We start from the raw sequence: 26975 nt of genomic DNA, 5'->3' as shown, positions 1-26975 counted from the left end.
ATGAATTTATTATCCAGTTCACCTCCAGTTCAGTGTGGAGAGGAAATGGACCAGCCCCTCTGAGCTAAGATTCCCATGCACTTCACTCGAAACTCACTGATTTAGATTAAAACATAAAACATTTATTAACTATAAAAAATAGATTAAGTTAGTGTAAGTGATAGCAAACAAAGCAGATTACCTAGTAAATAAACAAAAATGCAAACTAAGCTTAACATACTCGAAAGATAAGATTTGAATTAATATCTCACGCGAACAGATGATATAAGTGGGCTACAGAGTCTTAAGGCACAAGTTACACTTGCTTTGCAGCTTGGCATGCCCAGTTGTTTCATATACAGGCTAGAAATCTCTTTAGCCTGGATCTAGCACTTCCCCCCAGTTCAGTCTTTGTTCCTCGGGTGTTTCTAGGACTCGTCTTGTGTGGGGAGGAAAGAAGCACGGATGATGTCACTCCCCTGCCTTATATAGTTTTAGCATATGGCAAGAACCCTTTTGTTTCAAAACTTGGTTCCCAAACTGGTTTGTGGAAAAATACTGACATCCAAGATGGAGTCCTGAGACATGTGGTCTGGTCACATGCCCTTGCATTGTTATAGCAGCTCTTGTTTACAGGCTGGCCAAAATGCCCACAGGAAAGTTAAGCTATTCCACAGTCCATTGTCTTTGCTGATGGGCCATCAGCCCCATCTGGTTTCTTCATTGTTGTACCTGAAAGGCTAGTTGTGGGTGTCACCCAAAGTAAGCACAATTGAAATACAAATACATAGTCAATATTCTTAATTTTAGATACAAAAATGATACATGCATACGAATCATATTCAGCAAATCGTAACTTTTCCAACGACACCTCACACGACTCATTTTGTACAAAATGCATCATAATTATGCTATAATCATATGCTAATATCACTGAAGAATATGGGGTGCAGCATCACAGATATTGGACACCTTTCAGCTATCTGCTATAGTACTTGATAAATGGCATTTTGGTCATAGCTCGGTAGCTTTAGTCTTCATTCATAAACTTTAGCTGGGTAACACATTGCAATTTTAATTTCTCATTGTGCTATTAACCACTGTAAGAGTGCCTGCATCACCTTTAGATTAAGACCATATACTCTGATGGGGAACGTTAGGGAAAGTGAAGCTCTGATTTGGCCTATACTATCTCTAAAGAACAGGAGTACTTGTGGCACCTTAGAGACTAACATTTATTTGAGCGTAAGCTTTCGTGGGCTAAAACCCACTTCATCCGATGCATGCAGTGGAAAATACAGTAGGAAGACACAGACACAGAGAACATGAAACAATGGGTGTTGTTATACACACTATAACAAGAGTGATCAGTTAAGGTGAGCTGTTACCAGCAAGAGAGAGAGGAAAAACCTTTTGTAGTGATAATCAAGATGGGCCATTTCCAGCAGATGGCAAGAACGTGTGAGGAACAGTACGGGGGGAAAAATAAACATGGGGAAATAGTTCTACTTTGTGTAATGACACATCCACTCCCAGTCTTTATTCAAGCCTAATTTAATGGTGTCCAGTTTGCAAATTAATTCCAATTTAGCAATCTCTCATTGGAGTTTGGTTTTGAAGGTTTTTTTTGTTGTAATATTGCGACTTTTAGGTCTGTAATTGCGTGACCAGGGAGATTGAAGTGTTCTCCGACTGGTTTTTGAATGTTGTAATTCTTGACGCCTGATTTGTGTCCATTTATTCTTTTACGTAGAGATTGTCCGGTTTGGCCAGTGTACATGGCAGAGGGGCATTGCTGGCACATATCACATTGGTAGATGTGCAGGTGAACGAGCCTCTGATAGGGTGGCTGATGTGATTAGGTCCTATGATGGTGTCCCCTGAACAGATATGTGGGCACAGTTGGCAATGGGCTTCGTTGCAAGGATAGGTTCCTGGGTTAGTGTTTTTGTTGTGTGGCATGTGGTTGCTGGTGAGTATTTGCTAGACTCCAGTGAGAGACAGCTGAATTGGAATTAATTTGCAAACTGGACACCATTAACTTAAGCTTGAATAAAGACTGGGAGTGGATGTGTCATTACACAAAGCAGAACTATTTCCCCATGTTTTTTCCCCCGTACTGTTCCGCACATGTTCTTGTCATCTGCTGGAAATGGCCCATCTTGATTATCACTATGAAAGGTTTTGGGTTTTTTCCTCTCCTGCTGGTAATAGCTCACCTTAACTGATCGCTCTCATTATAGTGTGTATGAGAACACCCATTGTTTCATGTTCTCTGTGTGTGTATATCTATCTTCCTACTGTATTTTCCACTGCATGCATCCGATGAAGTGGGTTTTAGCCCACGAAAGCTTATGCTCAAATAAATTAGTCTCTAAGGTGCCACAAATCCTCCTGTTCTTTTTGCGGATACAGAGTAACACAGCTGCTACTCTGAAACCTATCTATAAAGAGTAACACCGAAGTATGCTTTTCTTGTTTTCCTTTGTGGTGACCAAATGTGCAAAGAAATCATTATAACTTCTCTGCAGCCAGTCTCTCCTCCATTGTGGTTTCTGACTGACTGTTCCCAACTGTGAAACTTGTCACATTCTTAAGTGACCTGCAAAATCAGGAGAAACTGGGCTTGTCCAAGGTATAACTATCTTACAGCTTTTTTTTTTAAAATAGAAATTCTGGTGTTGTCTACCTTGGAAAACCCTAAGGCTTTGTCTGCATTTCGGAAACATCCCACTATTGTCAACACTGGTTAAGCTGAACAGGTGTTGTGTGCCCCAGCACTGGTGGGGTTTAGCTTTCAGCACCCTTTAATGAAAGTGAAGTGGGGGCAAATCTAATCAACATGATGGTGTTAACCATAATTGCAGACACAACCCCAACTACATTAGGGCTCCCAGCATTGCTAGTTTAGCTTTTTAACTGTAGACAGGGTCCATGATGACTGAAGCACTACTAAATAACCTCACAGGAATCAAAGCTGAGTAGCTGAGAGAAGAAGGGATTTTCAGTCAACTGTGTTAACACCTGTTTATCTCAGAGTAGCATTTGAGATACGTAAAATCCATTGCTAATGATTCACCATCCTTCACCACTTTAATGCAAGTCTTTAAAGCTCACAATAAACCTGCTTTGAGACCAAGAGATCCTGCCGTAAAATCAGGGGATGTGAAGACTAGTCTTCCTGATAGTTCTGTGGTGGTAATGCTTCATTTTTAAAAATGAAAAACAAGATTTCAGGCCTTCATTGTATCATAAAAGGATTAATAAGCCTTTTAGTTTTTGTAGGTCACCTTTGTATGTATTTAAAAAAAAAATTATTGCCTATTCATCTCCTGAGTATATCTTTATTTTCAAAAGGCATAGTTGTTCAACTCATCTTCTGCTTGCTGCTTATGTATACTTTGTTATGTGTAAAATAGGCACTGGGAACTTTTTCTGACTGTTAATATTCAAGAATAATCAATTTTTATCATTCCATTTAGGGTATATTTGTCCAGTTAGTACAAGCCAACTCTCCAGCATCTTTAGCTGGTCTGAGGTTTGGGGACCAAGTTCTGCAAATTAATGGTGAAAACTGTGCAGGATGGAGCTCTGAGAAATCCCATAAAGTTCTCAAGCAGGCTTCGGGGGAGAGAATTTCGATGATAATTCGTGACAGGTAAAACTATCAAGTGTAAAGGAAAGTGATTGTTCATTATTACTTATTTGTATTGCAGTAGCACCATGAGCCCCTCGTCCAGGTGTGGGATTCTTCTGTGTTTAAGCACCAAACGCATAACAAAGACTATCTCTGCCCAAAAGAGCTTACAGTCTAAGTAGTTCAGAAGCTTCCTTTTCTTGTCTAATATTTCATGAGTAAATCTGTTAAATTAAGACTGTTGGCATTAGCAAGGGCTGCTAACTCTGTCTCAGGCAGGTATTATGCAGAGTTTCTCTCAAACTCTGCCAATGCAATTTTGCTACTACTGTCTAGGCCTCTTTTGAATAGGAAAAAAAGTATACATATATCTTAAGGGGCTAGCCCCCGGCCCCTCACCCGTGGTCCCCCTTCCTTGCAGCCACGGCACGCTGCGCCGCCAGCACTCTGGCCCACTGCTCCTGCTGGGTGGCATGGCTGGCTCTGGCATGGTAAGGGAGTCAGGTGGGGCAGAGGTTCGGGGGGGCAGTCAGGGAACAGAGGGGTCTGGATAGGTGTGGGAGTCTCAGGAACCTGTTACGGGGTGGGGGTGTGGATAGGGGTCGGAACAGTCAGGGAGCAGCGGGGGGTGGATAGGTGTGGGAGTCCCAGGGGGCCTGTCAAGGGGTGGAGGTGTGGATAGGGGTTGGGACAGTCAGGTCAGGGAGAAGTGGCTGTTGGATAGGGGTGGGGTCCCGAGAGGCGGTTGGATGGGTGGGAGGTTCTGAGGGGGGCAGTCAGAGTGCAGGAAGTGGGAGGGGGCGGATAGGGAGGGGGGCCAGACTGTTTGGGGAGACACAGCCTTCCCTACCTGGCCCTCCATATAGTTTTGCAACTCCGATGTGGCCCTCGGGCCAAAAAGTTTGCCCACCCCTGCTTTAAACCAAGGTCTTTAGCAATACAGACTCGTGCAAGTTTAATTAGAGGTGTGTTTTTGACATTGTTAGTTAAACTGAAATAAGTGTCTGCATACACATTTGCACTTGTTAACTTAAACTGATTTAAAAACACATCAGTGCAAGTTTGTATGTGGGCAAGTATTAGGCCTTCAAAAAGGAGATCAGTGATCTGACCAATGTTATTACTATATATGACAATGCTATTTTAGTTGTAACACTTGGTGACCAATCCATTCTACAAGAACGCGTAATTTAAAATGTAAATGTACATATGTTAAAGAGGGTGGGATACTTACGTATTTCCTGTGTCGTAGGGGAATATAGGTAAAAAGCCAATGAACAATGATTATCGCCTGAGTGAAAAAATAAGCTTAAAATATTAAGTGAAGTAGCTGGTTATATCAGGCCACTTTCAGCATATAGTTGAAAGTATGGGTGTGTAGAGTACATTAGTCACCTAAAATACCATAGTCTCTTTCAACGCTGAAGTGAACTGTGTGTGTTAGAATCATAACTTGAAACTGAAATGGCAATTACTCATAAAATTGAATAATCAAAACTGACTTCTGGAACGTACTGTATCTTAATCTATATAATTTTATAAATATTTTAGCTAGGAAGGTGGATAGTACCAATATTGAGAACAGACATTTCAGACAAAAAGAATACTTGTAGGTCAAAGATATTGTAAATGTTATAATATATTATGGCATAAACTTGCAGAGCTGTTAGCGTTTAGTAGTAACTCTATAATATCTTGTGGAATTGTTCAGTATATGTTGAATACTTAGTGAATATAGTACAATAATAAGTTGTGAACATATTTCTTACAGGCCTTTTGAACGAACTCTTACTATGCATAAGGACAGCACAGGTCATGTTGGCTTCATATTCAAAAATGGAAAAGTAACCTCAATAGTAAAAGACAGTTCTGCTGCTAGAAATGGTCTTCTTACAGATCACAACATGTGTGAAATTAATGGCCAGAATGTAATTGGACTGAAGGTAAAGTAATGTGCTTTACAAAAATAAATTCAGCGTAACAATAGTCCTATCTTTGCACTCTTCTGAGAGGGGAGTGGGGCTTTTAGAAGATCACAAGTATGGTATGAGAGAGTGTCATTCTGAACATTTATTGATGTGACTTTTTACCAGTCCATGTAATCAAGAATGCTCAACAAAATTTTAACAACATCTCAATATCTGAAGGTGGTCTATCTGATTATTCCAGTTTTCTGTGTGTCTTAGCAGATAGAAATGGCTATTAAGAGTTAGGCTCTTACCTAGCTTTATCCTTAGGTTTTTGTCATCAACTTTCTTAAACTCTCTGTTTTAGTATCATTTCTCTAAGAAATGTGTGCGTGGTATTTCTTCTCCTTCTCCATCTGGAGACATGAGGTACATCTTGTTAGATGTTCCCTTGCCAGTATCAACATTGAGAGTGATTGCCCTGTAAATTTATGGCTTCCTGTCCAGGGTGTCCTTGTGTCTGGGTACATGCTGACCTTTGTATTCCAAGACCAGGGATCTTTTAATGATGCTAACAGCTATTGTTTGGTCCTAGTCTACATTAGATATCTTCCCTTAGTGTTTCCTTGCAGATATTTTGAAAAGGTTCTTTTTGCCCTGTTTATGGTCCGTAGCTATATGCAGAAGGATTTCAGGAATTCAGATCATGAGGTTTTTTTGTTCATTTGTATTTCATTAACAGGACTCCCAAATTGCAGACATATTGGCAACAGCTGGGAATGTTGTGACAATTACTATCATGCCTTCATATATCTTTGAACATATAATTAAGAGGTAAGCAAGAAAACTTTGATTCATTTTTTAAATATAGCTAATTAGTTGCACGAATCTGCTTCTTAAGTGTTGTGGAAACAATATTCCAATGGACGATTACTCCTTTGGTTCTAGGGTAAATTTTAACTCTCAAACACAAATGCATTTTGTGTGTTTGAGTCAAGAAAATGCCAAATCTGGCATCAGGAAATGTGGAAATGCATTTATGCCAAGGGCGTTGCTGTCATGTGTTTTCAGTTCACTAACATGATTTAATCTGAATTTGTGGGGGATGACTATGGATCCTTTTAAGACAAAAGTTTGAAAACATGTTTTCTGCAAACAAAACAGAGTAAACTTACAGAAGAAATTAGTGGCAAGGAATTAGGGCACTGGAATAGCTTTATGGGGGAAGTGTGTAACTTATAAAATTCCCACAGTTTAGACTATATCTCAGATTATTGTAGGACAAGATTTGTATTTCATTTCAGTCCTGTTGTGACTTGGGCAGAGTTCATGTGTAATGTTAGAGTAGCTGATTACAGAAATGGAATACCTTTTTACTTCAAACAATTGTAAACCTGAAATGGAGTCTTTTGGGACTGGGAAATCATTGTCTTTAATCCTGTTATTCCAGTCAAATTGAAAGATGTCTCCTACATCTCATATACAAAAAAAAAATCAATAATATGTAACTTTCTGCTTCATTAACGTTTTTCAAAGTAACAGCCCTCTTTGAAATTTAGCCAAATAATTTTTCAGAGTTCTAATGGATTTTTGAATATAGCAATGTATTTGAAATCTCAAATGCTTCAGTGGTTTGCTGCCCACACCCTGACCCCAATTTCGCGAGCATTCATGGCCCGCCATACAATTTCCATACCCAGATATGGCCCTCGGGCCAAAAAGTTTGCTCACCCCAGTTAGACCATGGTGATGCACTAAAACTAGTCCAGCTTCTGTTAAAGATGGACTAGGACTCCACTATTCTCTGTAAAACTGAGACATTTTTGCCATCTTCATTTGTGCTTTAAGCCTTTGCCACTACCTGAGCACCTCTTCTGGTTGCAGTATGACAAAAACATATTGCTTTCAAAGTTGAGGATGGAAAAAGTTATCCTTAGCTGCTACACTCAGCAGTTTCTCTGTAGTTGACATCAGGCAGAATACACCTCCCAGTTCTTTACCCATACACAAAGTATATTAGAATATTCTGTTTTCTTTCATAACGTACAAGGTAGAATAAAATGCCAACGGCATGGTTACCTGCTAGTTTTCTATATCATTTGCTGCAATGTTTTGCTGTTAATCTAGTAAGACAAAATGCTTTGATTTAAAACTTAATGTCAAGTATTCTTTGGTTTCTCTTTCTTTGCATTTTTTTAATAACAAAGTAAGGGTTTGAAGTTTTTTTTTAAATTTAGTAAAGGACTTTTTTTTTCCCCTTCCCCCAGGATGGCTTCTGGCATCATGAAAAGTCTGATGGACCATACAATCCCTGAGGTCTAAATTTAAAGCCATTGTATTGTATATGCATATGAGAACTCAGCTAATCTTGGGCTATTATACTCAGCAACTTCTGGATTCTGCACATGAGCATTTCTTGAGTCCAAGAGGAGATATGCTGCATTGAGCATTTACATTATATATCATGGCTGGGAATGTTACCATTCAACACGTTATCTTGTTTATTCATGCAACCGTAAGACTTGTTTGTAGCCTAATGCTGATTTTTACAAATGTGAAATTTTCAACAAAGTTCTGCTGATCTCTTTTTCTGTAGGATCATGCTACTCTAATTTACTACTGTTTCTATGGTTATAAGCCATTGCAACAAAAGGAAACTAATAAGTGTTTCTTCTGCAAGTGATAATATCAGTTATCCATGATCTAGAACATATTGCTGCTCTTTGTATGTTCTTTTTCGGATGAATAAGTATTTTTATTGCCTTCTCTTTGTAACCATATATTTAGAACAGTATATTTAGAAAATTGACTATTTTAGTGGTAGTGTGCTTTTTGTTCAAGTAATCTTGTTGGCAAAAAAAAAGCCACTTGAAAACGAAGTTTAGCTAATATTGGCATTAAACGTTAAAGAAGTGCTTTAAAGGGTAAAGTATATCGATAAAAATCGATTGTTAAACTCAACTTTTTACTACTCTTATTATACAAATTGTAACTCTAATATGCTTAAATTCTGTATCCTTAAACATGTTTAAAAATAAAGTTCAGGAATAACCAAATAAGATTGCAAAACTTTGGATATTTTTTTAAGATGTAGGATGAACATTTTAAAACTGCAGAGTAACTTTGTTGATTAACTATTCAAGCAAACTGAGTTTAAGGGTAAGCGTTAACCAGGAGGTATATCCAAATAAAATTAAAATTGATACTTTGCAAAATGCTGTTCCTGGTCGGCATCTGAAAAATTGGAGCATTCGTTCAAGGAAGAGTTGGTTCTTTCTATTGGTAGTTCAGTGGGAGTCTAAATCTCCCCTATGTTAAATGTTACAATTCAAATAGCTGTACATTATAAGCAGCTCCAATGGGTTAGTGTAGAAATGGTTTCCCTTTCCTGTAAATGGTTTTGGCTAGCAGCAGTCTTTGTTTGAAACAGTCCCAGAGCTTTTTAGACTTAAAGGGACACTGTTAACTTAAACATACACATTACCTACTGTTGCAAATAACAGCTAATTGATGTAAGTTGAATATTTACAGAACAACGGTATCGTAAAGAGCATCCTGTATTTGTTGGGTGGGTGGGTGTGGTGTCAATTTCATTCTTTCCCCTTTATGGAGTTAGCTTGTCCTGTTTCTTTGGGGGTCTGACATAGCAATAAGGGAAAAACATTTAGAAATAAGTAAATAAAAGGCATTCAGCAGTAAGTGTAATTAGTGAAATTACTTCTAATTTTAAGTGTTTTTAACAGAATCTAGGCAACTACAAATATTACATTCTTCTCACAGTTTGAAATGGAGGTTTAATGCATGCTGAAATAACTTTTTTCATACTTGCATGAGGGATAGGGCCCCACTTCCCATATTTACTAATGAAATGGAGCCAGATGATGCCATAGGCCAATGATTGCCACATATTTTGTCCTGCTTTTTGTGCTCCTACACCAGGACACCAACTATTTGAGCATTGGATTGACCATTGCTTCCTAAATCTTCTAAGCTAAAGTTTTTAGAGGGTGAGCTGCTCCTAAGCCAATTCCAGTACAGAAGTCTTTGCATATTTTGAGGCTGGGTCATTTATGTGATTATTCTAGTACATACAGCTAATTGTGCACTCTCCCTGTCAAGAACCTACTGGTCTTTCACACTAAACTTGCTTTCTGAAAAATGGTGGGAAGGAAAGCTTTCAAGCAAGACTCTGGTAAAATCAGATGACAACTCCCTTGTGATCTGTTTGAGAGGAGGGGATGTCTGTGTGGGTGTAATTGACTTCCGTGATGGGTGGTTTAAGTTTCTCAAGCCTCACCAATCATAACTACTCAGTTATTTCAGGTTGTTTGCAAGCTGCAGATGATCACTGTTGCAGTGAACTTCTTGATCAGTTGAATTTTTTTTTTCTGGGCAAAGGGTTGGTGCTGATTTGGGGGATTGTTGAAGGAGAATGTGCTAAATTCCCACTCTTTAATAAAATGCCATAGTGGTTCAGGCTCAATCAAGTTGTTGCTGCTCATGAAGGGAAAAAAAAATACCTCCCTTCCTAAAGAGAAGCTGATGCATGCCATAATTATTCTAGGAGTCAGCCTGACAGGAAAGAGAGGCAGTGGAAAGGGAGTCAGGTTCCCTGCCATGGCATTGATTTCCTGTGGGACTTAGGCACCTAAATGCCGTTGAGGCAAAGAGCCAAACTCCCAGATGCCAGCAAACCAAGCTAGTTAGTAGGAAATGCTGAGGGAAGGAGGGGGACCTAAGCCTAACCCCTCAAAGAGAGTTAGGCACAGCCCTTTATGGTTTCTGCTCAGTAGGTAGGCTAAATCAGAAGGGATTTCAAACCTAGGTCTTCCATATCCCAAGTGCTTTTCCTAAGTGCTAGGCTACCTGCTTAGCCCCAGCTGCTACCACTTAGGCATGTTCTCTGAATGCCTCCTGGTGCTCAGATGCCACTGCAGAGATAGGGGCTGAATAGCTACCTTGAGACTCCCACTTGTGTTGAGATGTGAGTGAGGCCATTAGCTCTGGGGGAGCATCAGGATCCAGGAAGCTTCATCTGTACCCACAGCTGAGTGTGTATGGGTTTGAAAGGAAGTCTAAATGGGGGAGTTAGGTGGCCTAGGCAGTAGTGCTTCATTCAAATTCCCTATGTAGGTTTGCAACAGGGAAGGGATGGCATTTATGCTCCTGTTGTTCTTCAAACTGTCTCTGTACAGCCTTGTGGGATTGACTCCCCCTGCTGTCAAGCAATAGCACTGCCTTGGGCAAGATTCTGGGAGAGGGGGTTACTGTTCAGTTAAATAGTCCATTTTCTTGTCCTGCAAGCACTCAAAGTTCTCCACTGGGACTGTGTTGAGGCCTGAGCCACTTCCCATCAGGCTGTGCTGTAGCTGGAGGTAAATCACCTAGACCAGACTCATGGGTGCAGGGCTTGAGCTAGTATGCTAAAAATAGCAGTGATGTCATTGCAGCATGGGCTCTCAAGCATTCTCATGCAATATCCATACTGCTAGCTCAAGCCTGTTGGTACAAGTCTATCTAGCTGAGGTGGGAAGCTTGCTCCCGGCTGCAGTATAGACTATGCTAATATCTGACACCCATAGCTGTCACCTCCATGATGTACAGTTTGCTGTACCCTTACTCCTCAGATGAGCAGGGATTGAGACTTGAGGACCCAGGCTCATCTGGCCTTAGAATGTACATAGCCCAAGTGCAGCCTCAGGGCTGAGTACTTCCCTGTTGGGGTGGAAGATACACCCCCCACACACACACACACACACTTTGGCTTCAGCACACCCTTCCACCGAAGAGGTGGGAGTTCATCATGGGGTGAATTAGCCAACACTGCTTTGCCCCAATGTTGATTCATAGTACAGCACTGAGATGAAGGCATCCTGTTTCACAAGGCTACAAAAGCTCTTGTATAGACTCAGGTGTCTTACCACTTCAACCAGCACCACTGCTATCTGCACCAGCTCTGAGTCCTGTACTGGGCCTGTCCTCCAGCACTGATAACTGCTCCAGAGGACCCATCAGAGTACCCTCGGGGAAGGAAAAAAAGGAAGGCCAGCTCCCCATAAGGGTGGGAGATGTAAATAAGAGGAAGCACTCTCTCCCATCAATATAGGATTGGTATGGGGCCTCTCAAATGGCAGTTGTCACCTCTTTTCCACACATCTCATCCACTGGACCTCTCAGCACTATTACAAATCCCAAGGACACCATCTGAGTACAGTACCTAATGGCCATTTTGATGCTGCCCCACACCTCACTCTTCAGTGCTAATCTGGTATCCTGAGCCCCTTCCACATCATCAGTTTGGAGGATCCCAGGATACTGTTTCTATCCTCAGATCAGGCATCATGGAAACACCATAATGCAGCAGCCACTCTAGCTTCTCCTGTGTCCTTGAATGCAGTATTCCATGAAGGCTCTTACTGAAGCTAAGAGACCAGCTCCTTCACCAGGACATTACATCTGCCCCAGCATAGACAGGCCCAAGGGGGTTTCTGTGACCAAACCCATCACAATGACCATTGACTGGAGTAGCAGGAAATGGATCTTCAGGCAGAATGCCTTTGCTTCTGGCTCAGTAGATTTTGAATGGCCAATTATCAAGTTTGCCTGGCTTTCTTACCAGCTTGTGAAGGACAGCTAAGTGAATAACCAACTTTTCAGTTTTCTGGCAATTACAAAAAATTAATTTTGGGTCAAACCAAAACAATTAAAAAAAGTGTTTCAATTTTGAGCATTTAACATTTAAAAATGGAAGCATTTCCAAAGTGTCAAAACCCTTCAATTTCTTTTTTTTAAAAAAGGTCCCTCAGAAAAAAAACCCACAACAATTTGGCAAAATTTTCAATTTAACAATCTGTATTTTTTACTGGAAAAGTTTTGGGCAAAATATTTTTCCAAGTTTTAATCATGGTGCCCCTTACTAGATTCTGCCAGTGGAACAAAGGGAATCAATTGGGTTCAGCTCTAACTTGACACTCCTTGGAAGGATACAAAGATGTATACTGTGAGGTGACAGTTTAGCTACAACCACAATGCTCCTGGGATTAAAATGCACTCCTGCCAGAGCTGCTGCATCATCTGGGGCTTTTTTCAGGCACATTCCTATTCACAGAGCAGCACCAACCATACAATCAGCAAGCACTATTAATCAGACTTCACATTCATGCCCAGTTGGGAGAGCAATGCTAGTCCACATTCATCTACAGAACTCCTCATTCACTGTCCATCACTAATCTCCCCCTTCTGAGAGTACACAGGGGCTTAAAATAAGATGAGGTTACTGTTCTCAGTCCCTTCTGCCATCACATTACTTGCATCTTTCCCTCGGCATTGTACAAAAAAAAAAATCAGAACTCGAGTTTGGGAGGACACATGTAGGAGTAAGGTGCTGAAATTGCACCATTGCATTTGAATGCACATCCACCCCTATGGTGACTCTGCAGCTCAACACCAAGAGGCACCAATGTGAATATACAAAGGCAACTGGAAGAACAAGTTATTGGTAAGTAACCTCACAACCCCCAATTCTGCTCCCTTGGAGCAGAACAAATGTTTCTCCTGCACAAAGTGGGAGCTACTGCAGCTGTCCTGTAGGTGATTAAAGTATAACAGCTGCCTCAGGTATAGAAACACTTTGTTCATGAGTAAAGATTCCTCCTTTTGCCCCTGTTCACCACAAGAAATTGGAGGTTCTACTATACTAGGAAGCAGGCAGGTGTGATAGATGAGAAAGACTCTTTAGAGTGGTAGGGCTAAGGGAAGATCATGTTTCCTTCTAATAAATTTGTAGAGAGCAGAGGTTTATGAAAAGGCTTTTGCTTAGAAGCTTCCAATTCAAAAAAAGATGATATGAACATGGTCCTTGCGGAAATAAGAGAGGCTTGCTTTATTGATTTAAACATACACTACCCTATTTGATGCAGTTCAAGTAGATCACACAGTGATTGCAAGTTAAAATCTCTTTAATTACAGAAAAATAAGTCTCATCTCAAATGAAGACAAGCATTTTCAAGTTGAGACAATATGACAGACTTAATGAAATACAAACAAAAATATTACAGTATGGAAATTACAGTACAAGAGCTTTAAATGAAGTCACCATAAGCTAGAAAGTTTTAGATAAACCAAGCTTTTTTTTTTGGTTGACCTTCAGCAGCCATCATTGCACATGGGTAAGTTCCTTTATGAAGTTTGGTTTAAAATATGTTGAGTTCATTTAAGTATCTGTAGGGAAAAGGCACTTAATATTGCAGTTTCCAGAACATGATTTGTTTATCTTCCCCTCCTGTGAGAATACTGCTGCATTGCTCATTCATCCACATGCATGTTACAGCACCTGAGAAAAACAGGGAATTGAATTTTGTGTTAGATACAAACACAGTGGGAATAGCGGAGACGTGTGAACAAATCAGAAGAGTACTATTTTAAAAACAAGTTTGCAGGAGGTATTTGATGGGTAGTTTTGATCAAATTAATAGCATTTAACAGCACAGCCTTAAAATTTCTCTTGCTTGAGCATGCTCAGTGAGGACCAGTGATCTCATTTACAGTATGTATACTTAACTCTAGCACACTGCATATCCTTAGCAGTCTTTTGAACTGGATGAGTCAATTTAGCCACAGCCATTTCCACTCTAGTCAACTGGCCAAAGGCTACAAGAGTTTTCCTTTAGCCCAACTTTCAGAGGACCCTTCACAGCATTCTTAGCCCCTGCCACTTGACCCATTTCTCACATGTTAAAATCAGAGTTGGCATCCTACACAATCCTACAATACACTTCAGTGGGAGCATATGGCCAGAAATCGTGTGTTTGCTGAGATTCCACCCCTCCATGCAGAGCTGAATTCCACAAGTAAGCTTTTATTACACTGCTGTTTCCAGCCCTCATAAGAGCAAGGGAAACCTTACAAGCAAACTGATGCTAGATAGTATTATCTTCAAGCCTTTAGATGCTCTGAAACAGGTTTGGGTCAGACTAACACACCGAAACCTTAAAGTGTGCTGACTGTAAAATTGAATTTGACATCAAAATAAATATATGGACTTTGGACAGATTTTTTCAAAATTAGGTTTTATTAAATGTGGAAAATACAAACTCTGACTTTCCCAAAATTTCACATCTGCTGCCAAAACCTGGGTATTTTGCCATAGCTGGAGTATACTAGGCCTTGCATGCTATTAGAGCAGCCTGTTTTCATCAGTATCACTGCAACATCCAAATCAGTAGAAATCAACATTTCTCCTGTTAATCTTTTCTTTCTTCTTCCCGTCAGGTCACCAAGGGGCAGATCATCCATTATTCGTGGGCCAGCAGCATTATAAAGGGAGATGAAGGGTCCTTTTCATCTTCCACTAAAGCCAATGGGAGACTTTCTATGGTCTTAAATTTAGCATCTGATCCAACTGTCATTTGATTCGAAATTCCAGTTCACCGAAACTGGCGATGGTGTCAGAAATTGTAACTGTTCTGTGACCCATGTCAGAGTACAGTGCTCCTCTGGAAAAAGGAACCTTGCACAGAACTGGGACTCAGATTCACAAAGGTATGTAGGGTGTTGCAATGCTTAACTTTTAGGTCCACAAAGCCTGAATTAGGTGCCTGGGCTCACAGTACACAACATGGGGAGAGAGAGAGAGAAGGGGTTCCACAAAAGCCAGCGTGCTAGGTGAGGAGCTGTGCAAGCCAGCCAAGGGGAGATGCCAATAAGAGGGGTGTATCCTCAGTCCCCCCCTTCTCATGGAGCAAGGTGCCTTTCTCTGCCTATAACCCACAGCCAGAAACCCCTCTCCTGAAGTCAGGCAGCTTAAGTGCCTAAGCCCCTTTTTGCAGCAATAAGTTAGGTGCCTGTCTCATTCCACACAAAACAAGAGAAGGAGGAGGACCTCCCTTATAACCACTAGCTCAACGATTAGAGCACTCACCTCAGATGCAGAAGATCAGACCAATTCCCCCTCTGCCTGATGATGGAAGAGATTCGAAGAGGGGGTTCCCCCCGCTCAGTTGAGCGCTGAAGCCAGTGGACTATATAGTCACCCTGAGACCTGGTCTACTCTTAAAATTTAGATTCACCTAGTTACATCATGCAAGGGTGTGAAAAATTCACACCCCCGTAGCGCTATAGTTAAGCCAACCGAACCCCCGGCATAGCATTCTGCTGCTCAGAGAAGTAGATCATCAATAATGAAGGAAAAACCCCTTCTGCTGTGGTAGGAAGTATCTACACTACAGAGCTACAACACTGTAACAGTGTCACTGTAGAGCCCATAGTGTAGACATGACCTCACTCCCTCTGGCCCAATTCATATTTTATTAGTCAAACATTGAATTAAAGTGGAACAGATTCAATAGGAGAGACTCGCCTGGGTCTCCCACCATCCTGGGCAGTACCCTAGCCATTGTGCTGAAGGTTAAAAGAGAGAGTCCTCCTCCCTGCCACACTCTGGTTGCTGTGTGTGTAGTTAGGCTGCTCTGAGCATGTCTACCAGATCAGGCTCTGCAGACAAGATAGGCAGAGTAGCACCTATCTTCCCCCCATTTGCGGATGGTGCTGGGGCCTAGACAGGAGATAGGTGTCCAGATACCTAGAGGGAGGCAGCAGTCTGCATGTGCAGAGGCAGAAACATAGTTGTTGAGGGAACATTTACAGCAAAAATTTAGGGGTTGAGTGAGTTTAGATGCCACAGGAGTAGGTGGCACCACAGGGGAGCCTAAATCTGGGACATAGGCCCCTAAAACTGGGGTTTAGGCACCTAAGTTCCTTTGTGGATCTGGCCCGAGGAGATTACACAGTACTCCACACACACCTGTATGTCCTTTGATTCTTTCAATAACTTTTCCTGCAAGAAGGTCCCAAACCAATAATTCTCCAGACTGGCTTCCTGATAAAACAGTATGTCCATCCCATTTGAAACATCTGCAAAATAATTCGGCAATCTTTTATCCCACTTGCATTAAGTGGCGGCATTATTTAAGACTCTTCTACCTGTTAGTTTAGTCCATCACCTATGCATAAAAGAAACTGTTCTACTTAGTACTGAGGCCAATGCTGCACTATGAATTAAGCAATGAGAGTTTGGTGCAAGGGTAAAGGGAAAGTTTGAAAAATGAAGAAAACTGGCTGTCGATAGTTTAAAGCACAAATCGTATTGCTCTATACTCTGAAACACTAGATCAGTCTGAGTAGAGAGAGGTGGGAAAGAGCCCCCTCAAGTTAAAATTGATACTTTCTTCAGCGTAAGATACCAAGGCTGACACTTCTATAGTTTTTGGTATACTGCAAACTAACAAGTTTTGAATCCAAGATGCTTTACAGCTGCTGAACTACACACAAACTTGCATCTATTAATTGTAGCAATTTTCAGTGTCAGCTCTCACTAATTTCAGTGAAAACTGCAGCTGCTTAGCACATCTGACAGGCTGGTCATTTATAGAAGTGCCTAGCTTTAGCAGCCAAATTGAGAAACTGTGGCGGCAGCAGACAATGCACACAGAATCCCAACCTTTGCACTTCCATCTGTTGATACATGCATCTCTTGTTAAGATGACCCCATTTCTCCTAGATGACATATACCTTAGAAGTGTTTCATATTTGTGTCATTTCCACATTCCCTTTGGGCATTTGATGCAAACACCAATGTCCACTTCCTGCCCCCACTATAATTCAGAGACATAACTATCAATTATCCACACAGCCACTGTAGCTAGAAGGGGTTGCGCTTCACACAGAGCTTTTCCTCAGCATTACCTTTGAGGCTGCTCTGAGGCCATAGAAGAAATGAGCATTCCAGTTTGCACATCTATTACTTTAAAACAGCCATCTTCTCCCGTGCTGAGCAGATGTCTGCTGTCTATACAAAAATTAAATGTATTAAACATGTACAGTACTGCATATCTAATATTTCCAGTGGTCAAAGGAAGGAATGATGACTAATACTGCACATTAGTTAGGTAGGTCAGAAAACATGCTTTAATTAAAAGCAGTTATTTCAGTCACATCTCAGATAATGAGGAGTAAGTAAATCTTCAAGCAAAAAAACTGAAGCAATTTATAACTAGCCCAGAAAAGTATTCTAACATCAAGTATGGTAAAGCACTGATAAAACCTGGAGACTGGAGATTTGTGTCTGAGTATAACCGAAGATCTAAAACTCTACAATTACGTTACAAATCTAGATATCACTGTACAGTAGAGCTATACAAAGACAGAGATTCCTCTAGCAATTCTCATCTCTCTCAACACCTGCATATTAGAAGAGACTTAAACACAACATACCAGGACTAAAAGCAGCATCATACACGGTCCCTGAATGACATGAAAGTTGGTGCAACATAGTGGCAGTAGTAACATCCCAAATACTAACAGTGCCTTCTTTGGTTCCGGACACCAGCATTGCATTTGCAGCATTTAGGTTGATAGTATTTACCTAGACAATTAAGTACCACATTATTCCTTTACTCAGCTCTCACATGGGCATTCTTGATAGACCTCTGAGTGTTCACAAACAAGCCTGTCTTCCATAAGTATCCAATTTTATGACATCAGTTGATTACATATTTTTATATAAAATCCCTACTTTTTTTCAAAATGTAAAATCCTTGCCAACTATATGCGAGCAGGAAATGGAGTCTTAAGCAGATTTATAAGCGTTCTTTTTCCTTGCAGAATCAGACATTTGAATTGACATTTAAGATCTTATCCAAGAGAAGATTACAGCCTACATTTCTAATTAGTTATCAGTCAAAGAAATGTTTAACCATAGCAAACAGGTCTAAAAAACCACTAGCCTGCGCTTTGCCCAACCCATCTGTTTTTGATATCCTTGGATGCTGTTGGTAAATTTTACCAGGCATTGTTGCCTCCTTGTGATCTATAAATAAATCCACTGAGAGGTTTAAGAAATTTCAATACAAGTGTTCTAAATACTCTGCAGGAATGATGTTAGAAGTTAACGGATTTGTGTACATGTATATACCAGTATCTGCCCATATTTATTTTTAATTGTATGTTTGAGCCAAACACGTACAATGTATTTAGATATTCACAGTGGTGTTTATGATAACATAGATCATAGGAAAGTACAAAACATGGAAAACAAGTCAGACTTTTACCTAAAAACGCTAAACAGCCAAATTTGGTATTTATGTAGAAGGCATGAGGATGCAAATACTTCAGACAAATTTATTCTGATTTATTGAAAGAGCCCATGAACCCTTTGCACACACCACAAGTAGTGCCAGACCAATAATAAGAAAACCCATTTGTTTATACAACCTTTCCACTCTCCAGAAGTGGACACTTGAACCAATTCTTTTAAGAAAAGAGAAAAATATTTGGAGTTAGCTTTCACTTTCCCCTTAGACTATTCTAGTCCATCCTAGTCTTGGCATTGCAATATCTAGCAACTGACAGCCTTTGATGAATGGTAGTCTTAATTCAGAATTTTCACTTTTGTTGGTTTATGCCAGATCTTTTAAAAGCTTAATTGAGATATTGTCAAGTAACTCCAGACTGTAGTCTTTGATTGATTAGAAGTTATATATGTGTACATTTCCATACTCACACTAACATCATGTTCTAACTCAGCAAGCAATTCAAATTGATGTCTTTTGGTGCCCAGAACCTCTGCAGGAACACAGTGCCACACCTAGAATACCAACATTGCAGTTTATTTAAACAAGCATTAGGACAACTAGGTCGTGTTAACTTTTCTTTTAATTACCTAGCTCTGTCACTGCAAGGTTTAAGTTGTTTATGCTAACTAAAAGCTGTACAAAGGTCAGTTCAACTGTACAAACGACAGTTCAAGAAACTTCCTCCTTGTTTTTAAGTTCAGAATTATTCTTCCTTTTACTTAGAATCATAGAATATCAGGGTTGGAAGGGACCCCAGAAGGTCATCTAGTCCAACCCCCTGCTCAAAGCAGGACCCATTCCCAGTTAAATCATCCCAGCCAGGGCTTTGTCAAGCCTGACCTTAAAAACCTCTAAGGAAGGAGATTCTACCACCTCCCTAGGTAACGCATTCCAGTGTTTCACCACCCTCTTAGTGAAAAAGTTTTTCCTAATATCCAATCTAAACCTTCCCCACTGCAACTTGAGACCATTACTCCTCGTTCTGTCATCTGCTACCATTGAGAACAGTCTAGAGCCATCCTCTTTGGAACCCCCTTTCAGGTAGTTGAAAGCAGCTATCAAATCCCCCCTCATTCTTCTCTTCTGCAGGCTAAACAATCCCAGCTCCCTCAGCCTCTCCTCATAACTCATGTGTTCCAGTCCCCTTATCATTTTTGTTGCCCTTCGCTGGACTCTCTCCAATTTATCCACATCCTTCTTGAAGTGTGGGGCCCAAAACTGGACACAGTACTCCAGATGAGGCCTCACCAATGTCGAATAGAGGGGAACGATCACGTCCCTCGATCTGCTCGCTATGCCCCTACTTATACATCCCAAAATGCCATTGGCCTTCTTGGCAACAAGGGCACACTGCTGACTCATATCCAGCTTCTCGTCCACTGTCACCCCTAGGTCCTTTTCCGCAGAACTGCTGCCTAGCCATTCGGTCCCTAGTCTGTAGCTGTGCATTGGGTTCTTCCGTCCTAAGTGCAGGACCCTGCACTTATCCTTATTGAACCTCATCACATTTCTTTTGGCCCAATCCTCCAATTTGTCTAGGTCTTTCTGTATCCTATCCCTCCCCTCCAGCGTATCTACCACTCCTCCCAGTTTAGTATCATCCGCAAAACTTGTTTTGGTTTAAACATTAAACCTGCCTGCTCTAAGCTCTCTTCACAAATCACAAAGAACTTAGTCTATAACAATTAAAAACAGTCAGTAGCAGCAGCAGCAGCATATTCCACTGAACCAAACAGAAGCATCCTCTACCCACTGAGCAAGAAAACATGATAAAACAATCCACCAAACAGACAGACAGACTTTGCAGAATGCCCTTAAGGGCAGTGACAAGTTTCAAAATTCCAAATGCTCCCCCTCTTAAAACAAATGTTTGGGGGGAGGTCTCCGATTCTAACTATGACAGTATTAGACAGGGAGAGGTGATATTTTAATTAGGCAGATCTTATCCCATTTAATGGTCATAAGGCAAAGCCAACACATTAATCTCTACTCAAAGCCCAATAGATAGTCAATGCAGATCATAGAGCACTAGCATCATTGCAAGATATTCCACTTAAGTACTGCATTACCTTTGAGTGGATTTAAGGTACAGTGGTTTTTACAGTGGTTTTCAACCTGTGGGACCCCTGGGGGTTTGTAGACTATGTCTAAGGGGTCCGCAAAAGTTGTCATTAACATAGAATAGTGATTTTCAACCTGTGGAATATGTCTAAGATTTCCAAAGACACCTCCATTTGAAATTTTTTAGCGGTCCACAAATGAAAAAAGGTTGAAAACCACTGGGCTATTACAAATAAGGCTACGTTTTAATCATGGGTATTTTTAATAAAAGTCACGGGCAGTAAACAAAAATTCACGGCCCGTGACCTCTCCGTGACTTGTACTATAGACCCCTAACTAACTCTTGGGGAAAGGGGCGGCCCAGAGGTGCCGTGGGAGGGAGGGCGGCCTGGGATCCCGGTTGGTGGGGGGGGGAGGGTTCAGGGGGGGAGGGTTGGTGGCTCCGTGCCTTTCTGGAAGCGGCGACATCCCTCAGCTCCTAGGCAGAGGTGCGGCCATGCAGCTCTGCACGCTGCCTCCTCCGCTCCCTTTGGCCGGGAACCGCGGCCAATGGGAGCTGAGGAGGCGGTGCCTGCAGGTGGAGGCAGCACACAGAGCACCCTGGCTGTGCCACCCTCTAGGAGCAGAGGGATGTTGCCACTTCCGGGGAGCCCCCCCAAGGTAAGCACTTCCCAGAGTGAGATAAGCCCTCACCCCCTCCTGTACCCCAACCCCCAGCACCCCTCCCAAACTCCTGCTGCTGCTGGGGGGAGGAGACAGTGACCCAAGACTTCCCTAGCAGTGGCCGGTGCAGCTGGCCCAGGGGCCACCCGAGCAGCTTGGACAGCCCCAGGGCCAGCCGCTGCAGAAGTCACGGAAAGTCACAGAATCCATGATTTCCGTGACAAACTTGCAGCCTTAATTATAAAGGACATAAAGACACAATTACAGCAATCTTTGTTAGCAACAGGAAAGCTACTATCACGAACTCTGGAGTATTCCACTATCACCTTAATGAAAACCATGAGTATAAATAGTAAAGTGGCTGACATACAAACCTTTACAGTGGAGTCCCAAGATGCAGAATACAAGCGATTATCATGCCAGCAGATCTTGCTGACGGCATCATCATGTCCCATTAAGGTGTCTTGCCGTCTTCCAAATGCGACTGAATAAAAATAGCTATCAGGAAAAAAGTATTAGTTATGAAAGTACAGCTTTAGAGAGCAAACTTTTATAGGTTTTAAATAAGTTAAAATAATTTAGCTTCTATAATTTCTAAATAACAGATAGAAATTGGCCAAAAAAAAAAAATATAGAAAAAGAGTAAATGCTTCCCGACAGCGACTTACTTCCATGTTCTCAAAAGAAGTTTCATAAAGCACAGTTACCCAAAAACGGTATGATTAAATATAATCCACAAAATAAATACACACATATGATTGTCCCACGAAGAACTTATGACAGTGGTATCTCCCGGTAAGATTAAACAAGATGACAAGGCCTATAAGGAAAACAGAGCAGTGTTCAATTTAGTGCCAGATAGCATAGAAGTCAATTAAAGTGCATTAGCACGTATTTGGGAAAAAACCAAACAGTATCTACATCCTATACATTTCATGTTCTCAAAAAAAAAAAAAAAAAAAAAAGATGGTGACCGAGATGAACTCTTACTGCCTTAAAGGATGGTGGATTCACTATGGTCAACATAAGAGAGTTACCAGCTTTGCATAAGAGTTCCAACTCCCTCCAGTATGTTATAGAGGATACAGTAAATCTTAGTTCATGCTTCAAGAATACAGTGCGTTGCTTCATCCTATTCGCATGAACAAGCTTTTCAATTTTGCAGCTACCTATCCACTTGAGACATAGCAAATACTGAACACACCTAAAACCACCGAAGTAAAAGGAAGCTTTTGTTCTATATTTACACTGCCAAGAACCATCTCATGATAACTACTAGTCAGAGAACGATATTTTCATGAAAAGGGGTGCATGGAAGATTATATTTTTCTGATTGTGAAAGGGTATTTCTCTCTGCAGTGCATAAGTAAAAAGGCAGCCCTGTTAGCTCTGAACAAGCAAAGAATATCTATCAATTTAAGGAAAGACAGTGCTGTTAGTGCTAAGGCCTTTGTCTACACTAGCTTGTCTATTGAAATTTGCTGCAGTTATACAACCAGCAGCACTACCAGCAACAGCGGGAGAATTTGTGTAGTTCTGTTGCTGGTGTTTTTGTTGCCTTGCGTGCTACACCTGCCCAAAGCAGGGTTAGGTGTAACAGTGGCAGAAAGGCAGCTACAAGTCTCTACTAGGGGTTTCACCATTTCTGCAATGTAGCTGCACCGCACTTGTAGGAGACTAAGAGAAATGTCAGTGTAGACAAGGCCCATTAATGAGAGAAACTGGCTCCTTGGCCAAGGATTAGGAAAAAAGTACTAAAGAAAAGAAAACAGCAGTCACAGCCAGAATTAGCAGCAGCCTAGTCAATGCCACAGGTGAGATTCTCACCCTTGCTCCAGACCCTTTATGTTAACTAAAATGACAGGAGCTGTGTAAAGAGGCTCTAAAAGACTCAGCTCCCTCTGGAGGATAACTCTCCTGGCACAGAACTGAGGAAGATAGACAAAAGATATTCTTCCAAGGATCCCCTTGCAAGCCCTGGTCCAGGGGACATGTCAGGGGCATGAGAGAGCATGTAGTGCTGCAGAGATTCGGGGCAGCATAGCTGGCCTTAGACAATCAGTGATGAATTTATGTAATATAGGCAGACCCTTGGATGGTCTCAATTACATCACCAGGTTTACTCTGGGCCTCAAAGCAGCCCAAACCTAGGAGGGTGCGAGCTGTGCTATGCTTCTTTGGAGGCACAGTACTGAACCTCACCCCACATCGGTAAATTACTCATGCAAGAGAAAATGCAGAAGGCTGGAGAGAGAAGGAAACAAAGGCAAATCTGGCATTTCATTGCTATACTGCTGACAAGGGACATCTTTCTGTGGGTAGCTTTCAGGAAGACTTCCCTTAATGATGACAACTACTCACCATGTTTGAAAAGGATATACTTCTTTGGAGTGTTTTTGATTCTTTAGAAAACATCTTCAAGGTTGAATCTAATGCAAACATTAGGAAGGTAATTATGAAGACAGAACAGGACTGTACTGCAATACTCTCACCTAAACTAATAATTTTTGCTCCTGTGTGAATATTGAAATATTTAATTCTAACAACAGGCAAGGGATGCATACATCACTTCTAAAATGTCACTATAAGAGGCACATTGTAAGATACTGTTAAATACAGAAACTACCGAACATTTTTCTTTCTTAACTCTGAAGAAGTGAATGAGGAAGGAGAACAGGGAGTTGAAGGGAAAGGCAGTCCTAGTGTTTTATATTCAAAGGTAACCCAAGATAACGGAGGTATGCTGAAGGTGTAATCTTTAAACATTCTGATTTGTTGTTCATCACTGATATCATCCAGATAGGGAAATATCTGGACCCCCACCCCCCGCCATCTGAGGTAGGCTACTACCATCTACATGCATTTTGTAAACACCCTGGGGGCAGTGAACAGACCAAACAGGAGGACCGTGAATTGGTAACGGTTCTGTCCCACCATGAAACAGAGGAAGCACCTGTGCCCCTGGAATATGTAGATGTGGAAATACATATCCTGTAGATCGAGGGAAGCATACCAATCCCTGGGATCCAGGGAAGGGATGATGGAGGTCAGGGAGACCATGCAGAACTTGAGCTTCACCATGTACTGGTTCAGATCTCGGAGGCCCAGGATGGGCCTGAGCCCCCCTTTGGCCTTCAGGATAAGGAAATAATGGGAGTAATAACCCTTGCCCACAAACTCCTCGGGCACCGCCTCTATCGCTCCTAGACCTAGGAGCCACCCCACCTCCTGCTAGAGCTTCGTGCGAGGGGTCCCCCAAGGGGGATGGAGGCGGGGGGGTGGTTGGGCAGGGAGGAAGTAAACTGGAGGGTGTAACTCTGGGAGATGGTGTTGAGGACCCATTGGTCCAAGGTTAGCCGCGACCATTCTGGGAGGAAAGCACCCAACCAGTTGGAGAAGGGGAGCTTTATTGGGGGTGGATTCCTGATGAGGGTTGGTGGAGTGCCCCCGAGCGTCCCATCAAAAACGCCTTTTCCCCGCCTGCTTGCCCTTGGAGGACCTAGGGGCCAAGACTGCCTCTGAGGGCGTCTCTTATAGTCCCGCTCCTTTTAATGGGCGGCCTCGTACTTCGCGAGGGCGACCTGGGTGGGAGTCTGCTGCAGCTTGAAATTAGGTTTTACTGGAGCTGGGACATAGAGGCCCAGAGTGTGGAGGGTTGTGCGGGAGTCTTTCATGCATGCAGCCTTGTATCTGTTTCCTCCGCAAATGGACCTTTCCTGTCAAACGAGAGATCCTGCCTGGAAGACTGTGCCTTGTTGGACAGCCCAGAGAGCAGGAGCCTGTCCCATGGACACCGTGGAGGCTACTGATCATGCGGCCATGTCCGCAGCATCCGAGGCTGCCTGCAGGGATGCCTTAGCAGCCGCTGCCCCTTCTTCCACTGGCGCCTTGAACTCCTTCCTATCACGCTCCTGGAGGGAGTCCTCAAACTTGGGCAGGGAGCCCCACAGATTGAATTCGTACTGGCCCAGGAGAGCCTGATGGTTTGCCACTCATAAGTGGAAGCTCGAAGATTAATAAACTTTCCTTCCAAAAGAGTCCAGTCTCCGAGAGTCTTTGTTGTTTGGGGTCGGGGCTGGCTGACCCTGCTGTTCCCTGTGGTTGACCGACTCGACCACCAGGGAGTTGGGCGCCAGGTGGGTATACAAGTATTCATGCCCCATAGCAGGTACGAAGTACTTGCGTTCCACCTTTTTAGAGATGAGGGCCAATGAGGCCGGTGTTTGCCACAGGGCATTTGAAATCTTAGCCACCCCTTCATGGAGAGGCAAGGCCACCCTACCCGGTGCCGATGGGGAAAACACGTTAAACAGGGAGTCTGAGGGCTCCTCCATCTCCTCTGCCTGGAAGTGGAGGCTTGCTGCCACCCTCTTTAAGAGTTCTTGGTGGGCCCTGAAGTCCTCCTGCAGGATGGAGGGGGGCAGGGCCGCAATCGCCTCCTCTGGGCAGGGCGAAGAGGCCAGTGCGGTGCTTTGGGTGTTGGCCAGCACCGGAGGGTCCACCACATGGTCGGTCTCCAGGCATGGTGCCGCGGACACATGTCCCACCGCCTCCTTTCTCGGGGGTCTGGAGAAGGAGGCCGACGGTGCCTCCGAAACTCCGGCCACCGAGCAAGCTCCCACTGGGGGCTGCGCCGGAAGCCACGATGCTCACTGCTACCATTGGGCTGGTCACGATACTCAGAGCCACTGCACCTGCTGTGGCAGTGGCAGGGCCGGCTGTTCAGGTTGGCTGGCCTGCCCCATCGAAGAACGGCTATCAATGGAGACCAGACTGGCATAAGATCTGCTGCTGTCTCTAGACCGGGAGGAGCAGCGGTGCCGGGATCTATGATGGCCACGAGACCGTGATCTCAACATGGAGGACTGGTACCGGCGGTAACAGCTGCTTCGCAAACGGCCTCGACGGGCGGACCTGCGATAGCGAAACGCCGGCTATCAATTCCTGGGGCTGTGATGTCTTGGCGGAGACTTGGAGCGGGAGTCCGAGCAAGTACAGTGTCAACGACCATGCTGTGATTGACTGCGGTACCCTCTCCAAGACCAGGACTGATGGCGACGCCCGCTGTGGTCCCGCCGACATTTGCTCCTTGAGGACGAGCGGTGCCGCGAGTCCCATCCGGACGGAATCCAGCCAGACAGTTTGGTCTGCATTGAGGGTGATCCACCTGGACTCTGCCCCGAGCGATTGGTGGGCGGTGATCAGCGTTGGGAACGTTCCCTCGACCAAGACCGGTACCAGGCTGGAGGCGACTGCAAAGATCCCAGTGGTGGCTTGCCTCTGAAGCACGGAGCTGACATCGGCGGCACTCCAGGCACCAGCATGGACATAACGTCCCGGGCCACCTGGAGGGCTTCAGGCGTGGACGGCATCCTGACATCCAGAGAGGCCTGTTCTGAAGAGAAGTCACTCTCAAAGTGACTCAGAGGCCTGGGGCCCGGTGGGGATCAAGGACTGCCCGACATGGGCCTAGCCTTTGTCTCAGACTTCCCTCGGTGCCGCTGCAAAGAGGAAGTCTTCCTGGCCCTCTTGGCGTGCCTCGTGGATGGGGAATGGTGCCGACTGGTCGATGGCACCAGAGGGTCACCACGTACCGAT

The 26975-nt window shown here is 43.0% G+C and overlaps 2 protein-coding genes across 13 annotated transcripts in view; one reads left to right on the top strand and one right to left on the bottom strand.

Moving 5' to 3' along the window:
• SDCBP (syndecan binding protein) overlaps positions 1-8582 on the top strand; it is a 32271-nt gene extending 23689 nt beyond the window's left edge. For both annotated transcript variants that reach the window (XM_073331092.1, XM_073331093.1), the window contains exons 6-9: positions 3462-3637; positions 5388-5559; positions 6266-6357; positions 7791-8582. In XM_073331092.1, coding sequence (XP_073187193.1) covers positions 3462-3637; positions 5388-5559; positions 6266-6357; positions 7791-7845 — 495 coding nt within the window. In that variant the 3' untranslated portion in view covers positions 7846-8582. The remainder of the gene's footprint in view (positions 1-3461; positions 3638-5387; positions 5560-6265; positions 6358-7790) is intronic.
• A 4828-nt stretch (positions 8583-13410) lies between these two features.
• NSMAF (neutral sphingomyelinase activation associated factor) overlaps positions 13411-26975 on the bottom strand; it is a 57155-nt gene continuing 43590 nt past the window's right edge. For 3 of the 11 annotated variants that reach the window (XM_073331089.1, XM_073331087.1, XM_073331091.1), the window contains 8 exons: positions 23739-23806; positions 22130-22197; positions 21752-21875; positions 19082-19165; positions 17794-17944; positions 17266-17368; positions 16325-16434; positions 13412-13855 (listed from right to left, as the gene is read on the bottom strand). In XM_073331089.1, the coding sequence (XP_073187190.1) occupies positions 13761-13855; positions 16325-16434; positions 17266-17368; positions 17794-17944; positions 19082-19165; positions 21752-21875; positions 22130-22197; positions 23739-23806 (803 nt within the window). In that variant the 3' untranslated portion in view covers positions 13412-13760. Of the gene's footprint in view, positions 13856-16324; positions 16435-17265; positions 17369-17793; positions 17945-19081; positions 19166-21751; positions 21876-22129; positions 22198-23738; positions 23807-26975 lie in introns of those variants that run through there. The other 8 variants (XM_073331083.1, XM_073331084.1, XM_073331085.1 and 5 more) reach the window with 7 other exon arrangements.

Source organism: Lepidochelys kempii, chromosome 2, assembly GCF_965140265.1.
Source record: "Lepidochelys kempii isolate rLepKem1 chromosome 2, rLepKem1.hap2, whole genome shotgun sequence".
Taxonomy (NCBI): domain Eukaryota; kingdom Metazoa; phylum Chordata; order Testudines; family Cheloniidae; genus Lepidochelys; species Lepidochelys kempii.
Note: the sequence above shows the minus strand (reverse complement) of the source record. Positions and strands in the feature narration are given on the sequence as shown.